This window comes from Schistocerca cancellata, chromosome 3 (assembly GCF_023864275.1).
Source record: "Schistocerca cancellata isolate TAMUIC-IGC-003103 chromosome 3, iqSchCanc2.1, whole genome shotgun sequence".
NCBI lineage: Eukaryota > Metazoa > Arthropoda > Insecta > Orthoptera > Acrididae > Schistocerca > Schistocerca cancellata.
Genome location: NC_064628.1, coordinates 867598326 through 867615638, shown reverse-complemented (window position 1 = coordinate 867615638; position 17313 = coordinate 867598326). Strand labels below are relative to the sequence as shown.

General features: G+C 39.4%; 1 protein-coding gene across 1 annotated transcript in view; it reads left to right on the top strand.

Annotated features, from left to right (window-relative positions):
- The window catches only part of LOC126175923 (glycoprotein-N-acetylgalactosamine 3-beta-galactosyltransferase 1-like), a 43686-nt gene extending 26586 nt beyond the window's left edge, over positions 1 to 17100 (top strand). Inside the window, exons 3-4 of the mRNA XM_049922997.1 lie at positions 473 to 628; positions 15009 to 17100. Coding sequence (XP_049778954.1) covers positions 473 to 628; positions 15009 to 15200 — 348 coding nt within the window. The 3' untranslated portion in view covers positions 15201 to 17100. The remainder of the gene's footprint in view (positions 1 to 472; positions 629 to 15008) is intronic.
- The last annotated feature ends 213 nt before the right edge of the window (positions 17101 to 17313 follow it).

Here is a 17313-nt window from a genome sequence, read left to right as displayed (position 1 = left end):
CCTGCTGCAGACTGATGCTGCCAACTGTTGAAGAGTTACGAAGGTGGAGGCATTACTTTTCAGTGAACCCTCGTAGATAAGCTGTAAAACAGTAAATGTGAATCAATTTTGAATAATAAAAATTTTATTATGAAAGGCTTGTTCATGTTTTATCCATTCTCATATTTATAGTATGCTGTTGGACTGCAAAATACTGCCTCCGGCAGAAATATATGAATATTAGAATGTAACGAAACTATTAACCTTTCTAAAACTGATGCAGACTGCACAATTCACATATTCAACAGTCCTTGTAAGCACAGTAGATCTTGTTAATTGTTTTGTCTGTATACTTTTTATGTTCATTACTTGTTTCATAATGCCTCATCATCAAACATATAACCTCCTGAACTTTCTTGTATAATGACATATTGGTTAAGTTATTAGTGTTCAGCAATTTTTATTGAATTATTTTCTTACCAAATATTCTCAGGGCCGTGAGTGCTGCAGTGACTTGTCTATAACTTTCCATGGAATTGAAGCCGATAAAATATATCTTTATGATTACCTGCTCAACCATCTGAGAGTCTTCAGGCATGGCGGCCATCGTGGAAACATGCCACCTGTACTTAGCACACCAGAAGAAGAAGTAAGTAATTATATGTTTAAAATGCATTGTTCTCTTACCTTGTCATTTTAGTTTCATCTGCTACCTACTTTTTAGCTTAACTATGCCCTGTCTTTCGTTAGCTTGATTTAAACAATATAGCCACATTTAAACAATCATAGCTATTAGGAACTTTATTTCATGTTGCAATTCACATAATTCTCGGACCTCTGCACTTGATCTAAATTAATCCAGTAGGTCTCCAGATATTTACATTACTGCATAAAATAAAAACCTGTAACAATATAATCATAATTTTGTGATATTGTGTTTATCTATTCTTTTATTGCTTTACACAATGTATGGTTGCTTGCTTTGCTTTATTTTTTCATGTCTGGAAGCCAAATCATAGTCTTTAAACGCAGTATTGTACCACATCCAGAGCTTCTTTCCTATCCGGCCACAAACTGTCGTGGTTGTATCTGTAGGGACAGTTTAGAGCAGCCCAGGAGGTGTTCCATGTCTTGCACAGTTCCACAACCACACTTGTCGTCATCCACAGTGCCTTGATCCCACCCTGTTCTAATGTGGTTCAGGTTCCTAATGCTTGTGCAGTGGTTCTCAGTACAGGAAGTTTTGCTCCCCATGTGCTATTTACGGGTTTTGCCAAATATTGTTTCTGGAGGACACCTCATGATGAATCTTTTTACACTGGTGTCTTTCCAACATCACACCTGTGTGTTCCAATGTGATATTACTCCAAGAAACATTGAGCTTCTGTGAGCTGTGCTTGCCAGGTTATCTGCATGTAGGAAATACTTCATATAATTAGGTGTTGGCTGGTTGTTAAGTGTGTAGTTTAAAAAGGAAGTGGGCCAGACCACTTAGCTGGGCCAGTCCATTTCTTTGATTCCTCCATCATCTCTTTTTCCCATCAAAAATGATATTTAAGTGTCTATTTCATAAGAGAGACTCAATGATCTTGACGAAATGGTAATCTCTGACTTGAGTACAGACTTTCTGGAAGAGCAATCTATGGTTGACTGAGCTGAGGTTGACCAGTGTTAGCCCTGTAATATTTTTATTTCAGCCCCTTCTTGTCTGTTGCTGAAACATGTATCCAGTTGTTTGGTTGGATATCTGTAATTATTTGAAGAGTTATCGGATGCCATAGTTCCGTTTTTTTAAATTTTACTTTGAGCCACAGCAAAACACTAAACATTATGAATATTTCTAACACCAACTCAAAATGTTACCAACCTGTTTGATGGCTTAGACGTCCCCTTAGAACATTATCAACCAAATCCTCTTCCAATGATCAGTGTGTAATTCTGATTGTTAATAATGAACTGATAATGCTACGCAACACATTTGAGGGTACTTTTTAGTTCATTCGTATTTATTGTTACTTCATCCATGATGATCAACTTGCTTGTAATGTGATACCACAGATATTACAACACAGATCAGTAAGCTACATACACTGAGTGGTTTAACAGAATTCACTAACGGCAAGCACTAACTGACTAACATAGATGTTTGTGTAATGAGTGACAGATGACAACAGGCTGTAACTTTGTACGTCTGTGTATAAAACTTACAATATGCTAAAATACTAATCAATCACATTTTAGAAATTTACACAAAAGGCAGGAAAAGTAAAACAAATTAGGTAGTGAATTTTTTCGATTAACTGTTAGCTGTAGAATCGGAAATTGGCAAAATCATAGGTACTATTTTACGATGTGGAAGTTTTTCTGTACATGAGGATTTTCAATGTCCACCACACTGGAATATGGAAATTTTGAAGACGCATAACTTTTGAAATAATTTAGGAGTGGATTTTGGAATAAATCCATTCTCGAGCTAGAGTACAAAATGTGCATGCACACACACACACACACACACACACACACACACACACACACACACACACGTGTGCAGTCTGTGCCCCTACATAATGCTGCACAATGCTGGGAGGAGCCGAAGACATGGGGAGTATTGCATGATGAAGGTGACTTGTAGAAGTGAATTGGAAGTGTTTGATGGGATAGAGGAAGAGGAGACTGTTGGGTGAAGGGCATGGGAATAGTGGGTTAATGGAGATTGAGGTGAGGAGTGTTGAAAGGACCCACAGGAGAGGGAAAATGCAGGAGCTTGCAGCCACCTAGCATATTTGTACCCTGACACAAAGGAGGCATTTGACTCCACACAACTACCAAGGTTTGTGAAGTCATTTACCTCTGCATTGAAGCAGCCTGCACAGAAGACTAGTGTTGGCACCCAGACTATGACAGCTGAACAGGGCACCTCAGTCTGCACCTGTAAAAGCAGCTTCAAGCCTTCACCACTAGTCCAGCAACCAAACGTTTCTGCCACTGAAATAATGGTCGAAGCAGAACCTAATGCCATAAATGAATAAATGATAATTGGCACTTACAGCAGACAGTGGAAGAGCATCAGCAGAACATTTCTGTTAAATTGGCTTTACCATCGCCCCCAAAATGCAAGCTGTAGACAAAAAACAACAGGCTAAAACAATCAGATTTGAAGCCATCTGACTGTTGATCCTGTGTGAATGTATCTGATGGTGACCATACCATCAATGGCACGGATGTCTACGCCTGCCTGAGGAAACCAATGTGTCCCTCAAGTAACCCCCCTCCCCTCCCTCTGTCTCCTCGCACTGCAGTATCCCACCATGGAGGAATGACAGGAAAACATCACTGTTAAGATGCCTTCCATACTTCAGTAGAAGTTAAATGGGTTTAGGACACATGTGGACAAACTATGTCTATTAGTTCAGGGTAGACCAATATGTATATGTCTTGAAGAGGCTTGTTTTAAATTATCTGATGCTCCTGAGCTACGTGGCCACATTCTCCACAAAAAGGACGACCTTAGTGGAAAGTGAACTGGAAGAGGAGTGGTTATTTTCATTAACGATGCCTGCTACTCCTCACTTCTCCCCCCCCCCCCCCCCCCACATCAGCCTACAGGCAGTCTCTGTATCAGCACATATGTGTCACAGGTAGTCAATATGTTCCCTGTACCTGTATGATGAGATAAAAGAAATTATTCATATACTTAAAGGAGATGAAAATTTAATCGTGTTGGGGGACTGGAATTCGATAGTAGGAAAGGGAAGAGAAGGTAAAAGAGGAGGTGAATATGGATTGGGGGAAAGGAATGAAAGAGGAAGCCACGTGGTAGAGTTTTGCAGAGAGCATAATTTAATCATCACTAACACTTGGTTAAAGTATCATAAAAGAAGGTTGTATATGTGGAAGAGATCTCGAGACACCAGAACGTTTCAAATTAAATATATAATGATAATACGAGGATTTAGGAACCAGATTTTAAATTGTAAGAGACCTCTAGGACCAGATATGGAATTTGACCACAATTTATTGGTTATGAACTGTAGATTAAAACTGAAAAATTGGAAAAGGGTAGGAAATTAAGGAGATGGGACCTGGATAAATTTAAACAACCAGAGATTGCTCAGCGTTTCAGAGAGAGAATGATTGACTAGCACAGGGGAAAGGGATACAGTAGAAGATGAATGGGTAGCTTTAGGAGATGAAATAGTGAAGGTAGCAGAGAATCAAATAAGTAAAAAGACAAGGCACAGTTGGAATCCTAAGATAAGACAAGAGATATTGAATTTAGGGAGAAAATTTATAAAAATGCAGCAAATGAAGGAGGCAAAGGGGAATACAAACGTTTAAAAAATGAAATTGACAGGAAATGCAAAATTGCTAAGCAGGAATCTCTAGAGGGTAGGTATGACCATTAACAGAACATGACAAAAATGCACTAAGAACCTTTGAGCAGAAAATACTATGCAAAATTTGTGGTCCAGTAAGAGAGGAAGAAGGATGGAGAATATTCTACAACACTGAATTAAAAGTATTATTCTAGGTAGGGACATAGTAAAATTTGCGAAATCACAGTGAATATGATGCCTGAGTCATGTGGAGACAATGGCAGAGGATAGAATTCCAAAGAAAATGATGAAATGTGTGATCCATTCAGTTAGACGAAAAGGGAGACCTAGAAGAAGATGGATTGATGATGTAATAGTGGATCTCACCAGTATAGGAGTCAGGGATGGAAAAGAACAGCAAACGACCAAGAAATGTGGAGGAAGATCATTGAAGAAGCCAAGGCTCACTAAGGGCTGTAGCGCAACTGAAGAAGAAGAAGAAGAAGAAAAATGACAAATGTAACAAGGATTAAGAAGTGTATTTCCCTAGGGAAAGATAGCTACTGCCTACAGAAAAATTAGAGTCTCCTGTGGGCAAAAGTGAAACAGTTGTATGAATATCAAGAGCTCAGATAGTAAAGAAGGGAAAGCTAAAAGGTGAAGGGAGTATATAGAGGGTCTACACAACAGAGATGAACTTGAAAGCAATATTATATAAAGGGAAGTGGACGTTGATGAAGATGAGATAGGAGATATGATACTATGAGAAGAATTTGACAAACCTCTGAAAGATCTAAGTTGAAACAAGGCTCTGGGGGAAGACAATATTCTGTTAGAATTACTGATAGTCTTGGGAGAGCCAGCCATGACAAAACTTTTCGATTTGGTGTGGAAGATGTATGAAACAGGTGAAATACCCCCAGACTTCAAGAAGAATGTAATAATCCCAATTCTGGTAGAAGCAGACCTTGGGGAAGATCAGTTTGGATTCTGACGAAATGTAGGGACATGTGAGGCAATACTGATCCTACAACTTATCTTAGGAGATTGGTTAAGGAAAGGCAAATCTTCATGTATGGCACTTGTGGACTTAGAGAAAGCTTTTGACAATGATGACTGGAATACTCTCTTTGGAATTCTGAAAGTAGCAGCGGTAATATAAAGGGCGTGAAGGGGCCACTTACAATTTGTACAGAAACCAGATGGCAGTTATAAGAGTCGAGGGACATAGAAGACAAGCAGTGATTGAGAAGGGGGTGAGACAGGTTTGTAGCCCATCACCGATGTTGTTCAAGCTGTGTTAAACAAGCATTAAATGAAACCAAAGAAAAATTTGGAGTAGGAATTAAAGTCCAGGAAGAAGAAATAAAAACTTTTGACATTTGCCAATGATAGTGTTATCCTGTCAGAGACAGCAAAGAACTTGGAAGAGCAGTTGAAGGAAATGGACAGTGTCTTGAAAGGAAGATGTAAGATGAACATCAGCAAAAGCAAAACAAGGGTAACGAAATGTAGTCTAATTAAATCAGGTGATGCTCAGGGAATTAGAGTAGGAAATGAGACACTTAATGTAATAGATGAGTTTTGCTATTTGGGCAGCAAAAAGCTGATGATATCTGAATTGGAGAAGATATAAAATGTAGACTGAAAAAGAGAAGTTTGTTAACATCAAATATAGATTGAAGTGTTCGAAAGTCTTTTCTGAAGGTATTTGTCTGGAATGTAGCCATGTATGGGAGTGAAACATTGATAATAAAGTGTTTGGATGAAAAGAGAATAGAAGCTTTCGAAATGTAGTGCTGCAGAAGAATGCTGAAGGTTGGCTGGGTCAGACACATAACTAATGAGGAGGTACTGCATAGAATTGGGAGACAAGGAATTCATGGCACAACTTAACCAAAGAAGGGATCATTTGATAGGACACATTCTTAGACGACAAGAGATTACCAATTTGATATTGGAGGGAAGTGTGGGTGGTAACAGTGGTAGAAGAAGACCAAGAGATGAATACATTAAGCAGATTCAGAAAGATGTAGGTTGCAGTAGTTATTCAGAGGTGAAGAGGTTTGCACAAGATAGACTAACATGGAGAGGTGCGTCAAACTAGTCTTTGAACTGAAGACCACAACAACAACAACATGCCCCTATATGAGGTGCCAAATGAAGAGAATCTTCATGACATCCTTACTCAGTGCCCAACCCCTTCCTTCTGTGTGGTTATTTTAATAGACACTTTGTGCTTTGGTGCTCTTTAAGCACATGGGATGGAGCAGTTGAGAGCCTTCTTGTCCTCATTTGCATCGGAGCAGAGCACACACTTCAGCACTGCAACAGGATCATTCACTGCTACCAGTATCTCAGTATGCTCTGTGGTCCTCGCACAAACTGCTCAGTAGGAAGTGATTGATGACTTGCATTCAGGTGATCACTTCCTGATCTTGATGCACCTGCCAGAATGATGATTGAAAGAAAGTCACCATGACGAGTGCTCAGTATGGGAGACTGGATACTTTACAGCCAACTTGTTGTGTTTGAACAGGTGCATCGTTTTACCCAATTGATCCACCACACCACCGAAGTTTCCATTCCACAGTCTTAAGGTGAACTGAAAAGGCAGTATGTCCCTTGGAGGAGCAATGAATGCCGCTCTTCAATTGGGGACAGATGTGCGGTTCAGGTGCCAGCCAACTGAAGAGAATATCAAGTAGCGAGAGTGCAGTGTCACCAAAACATTAAAACCAGTAAAACGAGATTGTGGCAATAGTTCCTGACCGTCATAAATTGTTCCACTAAAAGTACAGTTGTATGAGAGACCATTAGGAGTATTTCTGAGCAGTCAGGATTCAGCATTCCAATGCTACAGAATGAGTGCTGAGAGGGGCAGTTGGGGCTTCAGTTCCACCACTGGTGAAGGATGCAACTGCCCATTCTCTCTGTTCTGCATTATCTGTGACTCGCAATGTGTCTCCTGTCACTATAGGGTCCACTGTAGTATGTTGTGGCACCACACAGGACAGAGCAAAGAAATCCTCCTCACCCTTTTAAACCTCATTTGGGCACCAGGACACGGACTATGTCAAGAGGAAAATTTAATTCCAATTTTAAAACCTATGAAGGACCGGACATAACCAAGCAGATATACAGTTACCCCACCCACTAGCTCCATTGGAATGACCTTGGAGCAGATGGTCAATTTCCATCTTGTTTGGATCTTAGAATCCAGATAGCTCCTTATTTGCTTTTGTTGTGGATTGAGGTGGTGTCACTCCATTGTTGGTAAACTGGTCCTTGTGGTAGCAGCTACAAAGAGGCTTTTCTGTGCCAGCATCACCTCCTAGGTATATTTTATGACATCAAGAAGGCCTACGACACGACTTGGAGGTATATTCTCCTTGGGCAACTCCATGAACAGAGTGTTTGAGGATTTCTTCCACACTATTTTTGATATAAAGTCAGTGGCATCATCTCTGATCACTTCAGTATGAATTTGAAGTCTTTCGGTGCAGTGTTTCACATGTGACTGTCTTTGGCATCACTATTAATAGTATCAAGTTGATCACATCATACATCATGGCATGCCCTGTTCAGTGTTCTTTGTTTGTTGACGACTTCTCTGTCTTTTGTTGCTCATTGAGCCTAGCAACAGCAACTCATTGGTTGCAGCTGGCTATGATATAGTTGAAGGAATGGGCAGAGAGGAGGGGGTTTTAATTTGGCAACTGAGAAGTCTGCATTCAAATTAACCATTCACATTCGTTTTAAACTTTCCTAGGCTTTGTAAGGGGGATATTGTTCTTAATTTTAAAGATATGGTGAGGTTTTTGGGTCTCAAATTTGGCTGTAAACTTGCATGGTTGCCACGCCCTAGGGACCTGAAAAGATGTCCTGGAAAGCACTGAGCATTGTAAAATATCTTAGCCATAATTCATGGTGAGCTGACTGAACTTGTCTGCTCCAGTTTTACAGAGTCTTTGTGTGACCTTGGCCTGATTATGGTGCACAGTGTGTGAGGGTCTGTATGAGGCCCTTATTTAGAAATATTGGACTTTGTGTATTATGAAGGAATTTGGCTAGCCACTAGGGACTTCAGAACCAGCCCCATACCAATCCATGCTGAAGCTAGTGACCCACCACTTCACATCAGGTGATGACTCCTCATAGTGCAACAGGCCTCTAAAACACTGTCCATGCCATAAACATCCTCGGCCACCCTGGGAAATGCTTTTTCATCATTGATAATGAGCAATGAGGCCCTGTGGGATTCATGCAGAGCATTCCCTTTAAGAGATGAAGGTGGCTGGTTTTAAAGTTTTGCACCAAGGTTAGAGAAGATCTCCACCTTCGTTCCTGCAGGGACCCAGAGTTATTTAAGGCTTGACACATTATAAGAAAGACTGCACTCCAGATTTTACATTTCACTTTGTTTCTTAACAATTTAGATGGGCATTACAGTTTTAAAGTTGTATACATTGGTGGGTCTAAGCAAGAGGATTCCCTTGGCCATTCAGCAGCATTTCGTGATCATGTCTTCAGGATTCAGTTTTGCTGTGAATATATTGTAGTTACCGCAGAGCTCCATGTGATATAGAAAGCAGATGAGGCGTTTTTAGGGCAGACAGTTTTTACCTACTCCAATTACCTTAGTGCCCTCCAATCATTGCAGATAAACTGTTCCAGCTAATGTATGACCAACAGTACTTCCTTCAACAGCAGGGGAACCTGGTATCTTTCTACTGTGTACCAGGGCATGTGGGAATTTGGGGAAGTGGATAGGCAAGCCAACCTGCCAAGAAGGCCCTCAGGCAAGGTGCTGGGACACTATGTGTTATTCCCCTGCAAGTTGTTCTTTTGGTGGTGAATCAGAGATCTGTGCAATTGTGGGAGGAGTGGCTGGTAGTGGGGGACAATACACTGCACTTGGTGAAACCAGCTATCTAGCTGTGGCCTAGCTCCTGCCAGTCTGGCAGGGTGAAGTGGCCTTGACCCACTACCAAATTGGGCACTGTCCCCTAATACGTGGCTTCTTCCTCTGGTGAGAGAACCCCAGCTCCCTCCCCAAATTTCTGATGCCTTGAGCATGCAAATTACTGTACGCAACATTTTAACGGAGTGCTGCATTTTGTTGGGTTGGTGCATAAGTTCATAGCGTTTTTCCATAAGTTTAATAAATTCGACAGATACACATGACAGAGACTTTAGTTGCCAATGTATTCTTCTTCACTATTTACAACTGTCCGACAATGCTGGAGTAACTTTTCTATTCCATGGCTGTAGAAATCGCATGGTTTTGACATGAAAGAACTCATAGAGTCATGTTCAGAGCACATTTTCATCTGGAAAGGAAGTTCCTTGAAGATTTCAATAGAGAGTGGAAAAGGTGAAAATCTGAGGGCCCATGATCAGGCGAATAAGTTGCTTGTGGAATGACTTCCCAACCCAACTCTGTATAGTGATTTTTGTCAGTCTAGCAGAATGCGAGCAGGTGTTATTGTGGAGTAGCACCACTTCATGCAGTCTTCCTGATCGTTGTTCTCGGATTGCATCTGCAAGACATCCCAGTTGTTGACAATAAATGTCAGCAGTGAGGGGACTGATGACCATAGATGTTAAGTCCCATAGTGCTCAGAGCCATTTGACCCATTTGTCAGCAGTGATGGTTACACCTTGGGGAAGCAATTCATAGTACACCACACCATCGCTGTTCCACCAGTCGCATGACCGAGTGAAGTGACTGGACTAGCATTCGGGAGGACGACGGTTCAAACCCGCGTCCGGCCATCCTGATTATGTTTTCTTTGATTTCCCGATATCACTTCAGGCAAATGCCAGGATGGTTCCTTCGAAAGGGCACAGCTGACTTCCTTTCCCATCCTTCCCTGACCCGATGGGATTGATGACCTCACTGTTTGGTCCCCTCCCCTGAATCAGCCACCAGATGCGTAACATTCTCTTTTGTGAATGTGCATGCAGGTCTTTGTTCAGGACGTTGCTGCTTTGTTTGAGTTTAACCATCCCTTTATTTTCCTTATGTTAGCATAAAGACACCCTTTCTCGTGTCACCATACAGGATAGGTATGGTTGGTAGTGTTCACGAGCCAGTTGATGCCAAGATAGCAGAGATGCACCCATGGCCACCTGCTGACTTTTGGGATTTTGGCTTAGAACATGTGGCATCCATACATCCAGTTTTTGAACCTTTCCCATTGCATGCAAATGTGACATGATTGTGGAAGGATCACAGTTCATCACATTTGCCAGGTCTCAAGTACACTGACCTTGATCATTGTGAACTAATGTGTTTAAAGTATCTTCATAAAAGCCCGAAGGTCTTTCTAAACGTAGAGTCATTAATGTCAAAAGGATCCTCCTCAAAATGAGAAAAAAGTTTTCTTGCCATGCTCTGTCCAATGGTGTTATCCCCATACAAGGCGCAAATGTTTCTGGCTACCTCTGCTGCCATCACCACTCTGATGAACTCAGACAGAAAAATATGTCGCAAATGTTCAGATTTCTCAACTTGGCACTCCATTGTCTAGCATCTGCAGCACCTTTCACTATCTCAAAATGACATACAGGCACTATGTAAACCCAATAGCAACAGTGAACTACAAATAGAAAATGACAATCATGATAGGCTGGCAAAAGCAAATTTAGGTGAGTGACCTACCCTCTATTTCAGCTGAAAACAAGACAGATGTAGTCAAACTTTTAAAATTTTGATAAGTGTCTGGATTCCAGCTTTAGCTGTTAGGCTGGAGATTTTAGTGTGCTGCAGAGCAGCTGACTCAGCCCCTTTATTCCAACGAACAGCCAACCGCAGTTATTTGCTGTTTTATTTTAACTCGTTCCACTGCTTTTATCCTTTTTACTGTGAGATTTTACTCTACATTGTGATTTCCATTGTTTTGTGTGTGTGTGTGTGTGTGTGTGTGTGTGTGTGTGTGTGTGTGTGATGTTGTTGCTGGTTTTATTATTATTATTATTATTATTATTATTATTGAAAGAGAAGGTGGTGGTCCTTACGTTTTTCTTTGCATTTCATGTTTATTAATTTCATGATCCTTAGCCTCACTCATCTCTTAAAATTTTAGTAAGGACACTAAAGCCCCTGCTGTCATGCACCCACACCACAATATCACCACCACCATCAGCAGCTCCATTCGCTTGCGATTCCTTATTCTTCTGAGATGCATGGTCTGCCTCACTTTTCATCATTCAGACTTGTTTGACCACACTAAATGTCTGTGTTACCTAACCTTTGTCTCATATGATGGTGTGTTGTTGTCATACATTTCCACCAATTCAGCATGAATTTTTACAGCAGTGGTCTTCTTCAAATATAGAAAATTAATTGGCATGCAATACTCCACTTTACCAATGGGCACTGCCATTTCGTTTAGGCTCCTATAGGGATGTGCAACGGTACTGTGACATGGGGATTTTAGTGTGGACCGGACTGCAGACATGTACCTGCAAGCAGGCAAATAGTTAATTATGTAACTTTATTTTTTCAAGTCGATAATTTAAACTTTGACTACCCCTCATATTTGCTGCCATTGAAGATTATGTATACAGTAAAACCCCAGTGGACTGGCCCAAAAAAGTGTAAAATGCAGGAAAGCATAGGACACACAACAAGCAAAAATGTATAAATAACCCTTTCTTTATATTGTTCAAAACATGAAATTAAAACAATTTGCGTATTTAAAAAAATTTGAAATAATTATTATTTTTTTCTTTCTATTTTTTTCTTTCTATTTTTTTCTTTCTAATAGCAATTAGCTCTACATGTCTCTCCACAGTATGCACTTTTTGCAAATTTGTATGACAATAAATGTTAAAGGTTGTGATAATGTCAAAGAAAACTTAAATTACAGAAATGTTGTAACACAGAATTATTAATGGCGGGAAAGCAGTGTATTGAGAGAATCACACTTCTCTTGGGACCAACAAAAATGATCATGAAAAGCAGGAAAACATAAAAAGTGGGACTGTAAAAATGGAGTTTTACTATATCTGTCATCAGTGCGCTTCTGAACTAGCTGTTCAGATGAAGTATTTAGTATTGGTTCATAAAATTTCTCATCACACAAACCACTTAAAAAACTGTAATTATTCCAGTCAGTCTTCTATAGTGAGAACAGAGTGATTGGAGAGAGTAGGTACTAGCAACCTGAGGTTTTCTCTAGAGTTTTCGTTTGCATCTAACATTCAGTCTGGTAGTCGTTAGAAGGACTGAATTAAGAGTTTTCACCTATCCCTGATACTGAGCCTCGCCAAAGCAATATAGCAAGCAGCTTCAATTTCTATCTTGGGTGATTTGTGTTTCTTGTCTACTGTGATGAGTCCACCACCTATATCTGCTCAATATACGATTAAATTTACCAAGAAAGCTCAATGCCATCACGTTTGGTTTTCAGTGAACTCTTAACACCTAATTTTATATGAGCACTGCTTTTTAGGAGTGCTTCAAACTGTGGGCCTTCGTTGCAAATTCTTTGACTGATGATCACTAGGATTTTAATAGATTCACCTGTGGGAGGGCATTTCTTTGGGGTCTCCTACTGCTATCATTTTCAGGTCTGGATGGGGAGTTGCTTAATGAAAACCCCTTCTTTATCTTCTGATGTGTAGTACACCCTGACTGATGTAAGTGGGACTTAGAGTTCCCAATCTTATCACCCAAGGCTAACAAGTCACAACCCAGCTTGTCACAGAACCTCTGAAGTCTCTATTTCAATCCTTGTACTCAATTCAAAATTTGGAAACAGTGCTGTAGATTGTGAGCTTTGTTGAAATCCTATGAGCAAGGTTGGTCTTCTCAGCCATGTCTGCCAGTTTCTGGAATGATCAAAATATGACCTCAGAGCCTAGAGGAAATGCATTGCTTATTCCAAAAATGTGCCACACTCTGCAGTTGGTCGCACCTTATTCTCTCAATGGCTGCCCAAGCAGCCTCTTCGGCATATTGAATGAGGCCTCCAGGCATACACACAAAATGCACAAGGTAATCCTGTCCATCCGTTGCTGGCATTTCACTAAAGGGTACCATTATTTGTCATACTTTCAAGCTGCCAGTAATTAAAAGACACCTGTCCTTTTGTGCTTGCCTCCCCCTGACATGAGTTATAACAGGCTTCCCAGGTGGCCAAGCATGTCACATAGGCTTGGTTTCAGTTTCAGTGGGAGACAGCACTTCAAACTTGATGATGGATGTAGTACAGTGAGTTCTCTGGTCCCTGCGTCACATGCACAGGCCATCCCTAGACCTACCACTGATGCACTCCTCACAGTTAGGTTGTTGAGCTGTGATAGACTCCCACATTTCCTGGGAAGGAAGACATTATTTATGATGGATGATGGTACATGAGGTATCTTATTCAGTACACCTGGTAAGTGCCTCTCAGTAGCCATCCCAACAAACCCTTTTGCAGCAGTTTGAAATCACTTGACATGAATTAGGGTGATTCCTTGTTGCTCTCAAACAGCAACTAACACAAGTCTCTGTATGTTGTGAGACTCCACTGTTGACTATAGAATGTCTAATTAAACAGCTTTCAGCCGTCTTCACTTTCAAACTGTTATTTTATTTGGCTACCAGTTTTGGCAATTACTACGCCATCTTCAGGCCCCCTGACCGATATGTAGGAAGATTCCAACCTTGGTCCCAGTCAGAATAGGGGCCATCATTCAAATACTGATATCTCTAGATTTTTGCTTGATACAACAATCACTTCAACCATCATCTGCCAACTGTTAGATGAAATGGAGGTTTACCTAACAGTCGGGAGATGATGATTGAAATGATCGCTGTATCCAGCAGAAATATACAGATATCAGTATTTGAACAATGGCCCCTATTTTGAACGGAACTGAGGTTGGAATCTTCCTACAAGTAGGTAAGAGGGGCTGAAGATGACGTAGTAAATTTCCGAAATGGTAGCCAAATAAAATAACAGTTAGGAAATTAGACGGCTGAAAGGCGTTTGATTTGACATTTGCAACTAACACAGTATAAACATATCTGAGAACAGCATTCACTGTGGTGCTGCATTATGGCTGGTGCAATGTTTTGTTTTAAGCTGAGCTTGATGATTCCCTTTTAATTCCTGGATCTGCTACACCAACAGGATCACAAGTTCTAAAGCTAATGGCACCAAATAAAGTGATTTCTGTTATAACAAGAGATAAAAATTAATTTTTCCCAAATATACTTGAAACTTTGAGTCTAGAAATTTTGTTTTGTAGTGGGTATGCTCATTAACAAACTGAAAAATATTGGAAGTATACAGCAAATGGGGACAATATAAACCTTAATTGAGGGGGGGGGGGGGGGGGGTGAAACTAAATGTTACACAACGTAACAGATATAATATGCACAGAACACACTGTTATGATTTAGCAGCTGACTAAAGAAGAGCTATTTTTGCATCATGATTGTTTACTGTCAGACACTTCCTCAGAACAAAATGGTCAGTACATAGAAATAAGGTGGAAATGTTGCACTAATTATGTAAATACCTACACTGCGATTAAGGGGAAACTATTTTATGTCCATACTGTAGCTCACATATTGTTCACCATATTTTTTAAAAAATGTGGTCTGACTATATTTTATGGTCCAGGAGATATTCTCTGACAATATTTGTTGGCTATGTCATAATTTGTATTTCCAGATTGTAAAAAACCTTTAACAGATGTGTATTTGGACAGGTTTGGAAATCCTTTCTAAGGAAGGAAGGCCACCCTGTTGAAAATGTTTCTGCAGAAGAATACTTCAGGCTGTGGCAAGACAAAGTATCTGCACCAGATGACTTCAACAAGCGCATCCGTAGTGAACAGATGTCACATTTTTTTGAAGGCTTGCTAAGTGCTGCTCAAGGAAATGATTCAGTTAATGAATAACATTTGTTTGCAATATTATTGTCCAACACATCACAGTGTAACTTGTCTGTGATAATTAAGTAGTGATCAGATGTGTAATTTTGTAAGATAATGACATGTCTTTTGAGATGCCTGTTATGTTTCTCTTCTCACATGTGTGTTTTTGTTTAGTAGTAGATATAAGGGAAGTTCATGGAAAGATGTACATCCATTTTTTTCAACCTCTGTGTGATTAAGACAAAAACTGCCATCTTAAACTTCCAATTTTGTTATGTTAGTGAGGCTGTGTGTTAAAAAAAAAAAAAAGAAAAAAAAAATGGCATACACAATACTAGACTGCCACTGATGGATATTAATAACTTTTTATGGCAGTGACTTGAGAGAGATATATCCTAAATTCTCCCAATTTCTATACTTGTCTCACTTTTGACAGCTGAAAATAATTTTGAAAACATATCACTCTCATTTAATGGATTATAATAAGATATCCAGATTTTATCTCTTTTGAAGATACTCCATAATTCATGTTTCATATATACAGTATAATGATGCCAATAGAACTCTCTCTCTCCTCTAACTTAGATGTGGGAGGAATTGATGTATTTTGATCAAATGTTTGTGAAAGATGCAATGATAGTGCTCATCAGGATGACATCAGTTTTTCCATGTGTGACGTGCCAGAATTTTGTTTTGTGGTTATTTTATTAACTGTATCAATATTTTGAATATTGTTGTGTTGTGAACAATCAAAAGTAAAGTTTGCATTTCAGTCCTTATTTTCCATTATTAAATTAGCAAGTCAGATGGAAACTTGAATCCATGGTGTGCTTCGGTTTTCAGACACTTCAATAATGATCTAAACTGTACCAGATCTGAAGTAACAAATATTAGCAGTACAAAAATAATGTCTCTTGAGGTCCAGTGCAGTCATCTGATGAATCAGAAGTATCTGACCTATTCACTTTCTCTTTTCTCCACAAGTGTGTCCGAATGTTGCATGCAAAGCTTTTCTCAATTGATACAAATGCCCTTACAAAAATTATTTTCATGATTTTGAATGTCTTAAAAAAACTTGATGGGGATCATTTACAACCTACTTTATCACTTAACAGTAAGAACAAAAAGTTTTTTCAAATGGTTTGGGAGCTGTGTGCCTTAAAAAGATGCTGAAGGAAGGATCATAAGTAGCATCCTTCAGATAAAGGAAGTCCAGGCATAGACAACTATATCAGAGCACATAAGATCATTTTGGGAAATAACTGTCACCAGTAATTCTGACTTCCCGTTTTACTCTCCAATCTCCACCCTCCACCACATTCCCTTTTTTCAGTGTGTGTGTGTGTGTGTGTGTGGCGAAGAGAGAGAAGAATGAATTATCATTTGGCTGTGCTGGCAGAGGCAAATTTATATAGTTTTAGTGTTGTGGTTGTGAAGCCCACATCCGTCCACTATTGACTTGCTCAGTATTATAAGTGCCTTGTAGACGTTAGCATTTTAATAATAGTACATCCAGTTTAAACTATTTTTATGTAAAATTCTGAAATGTTGCTGTTACGTGTTTTAAAACATTTTCTGTTATTTTTGATTTGAAACCACTCATTTCTGATCAGTATTATTTACACAGCTGTATATATATATATGTTCAAGCACACTTTTTTAAAGAAATGTTTCCTATACAGAACTTATATTTTTATAGTATGCTAAAAGCAAATTTTGTAAACTGTATGTAAAATATTTATTTTATGCAATAACAGCTCTCTTCTCACACATTTTAATTGTCATGGTGCTTTATATACTAAGAATGCTATAAAAAAAATGTTACTTTACCATTAGAGAATTGTTGTAAAAAGATGCACTGATGCAGTATGTTCACAGAGATTGACAACAGAAGTGTGAGGCCACCACTTGTAAGAAATCTTCATTAAAAAAAATAGTACAGACTCAGTGAAATGTTAAATTATGGAATTGGTGAACAGTCAGTACCCTTTTAAGCAGCCACTAAATGACAAAATTCCTGGCCACATAATGAGGAAGCTGCTCCCTTCAGTAAGCATTAGCTGATTTCAAAACTATTTATATAGTAATTTAGTATCATGAAATATTTTCAATAAAAGTGTCCATAATCTAAATGGCA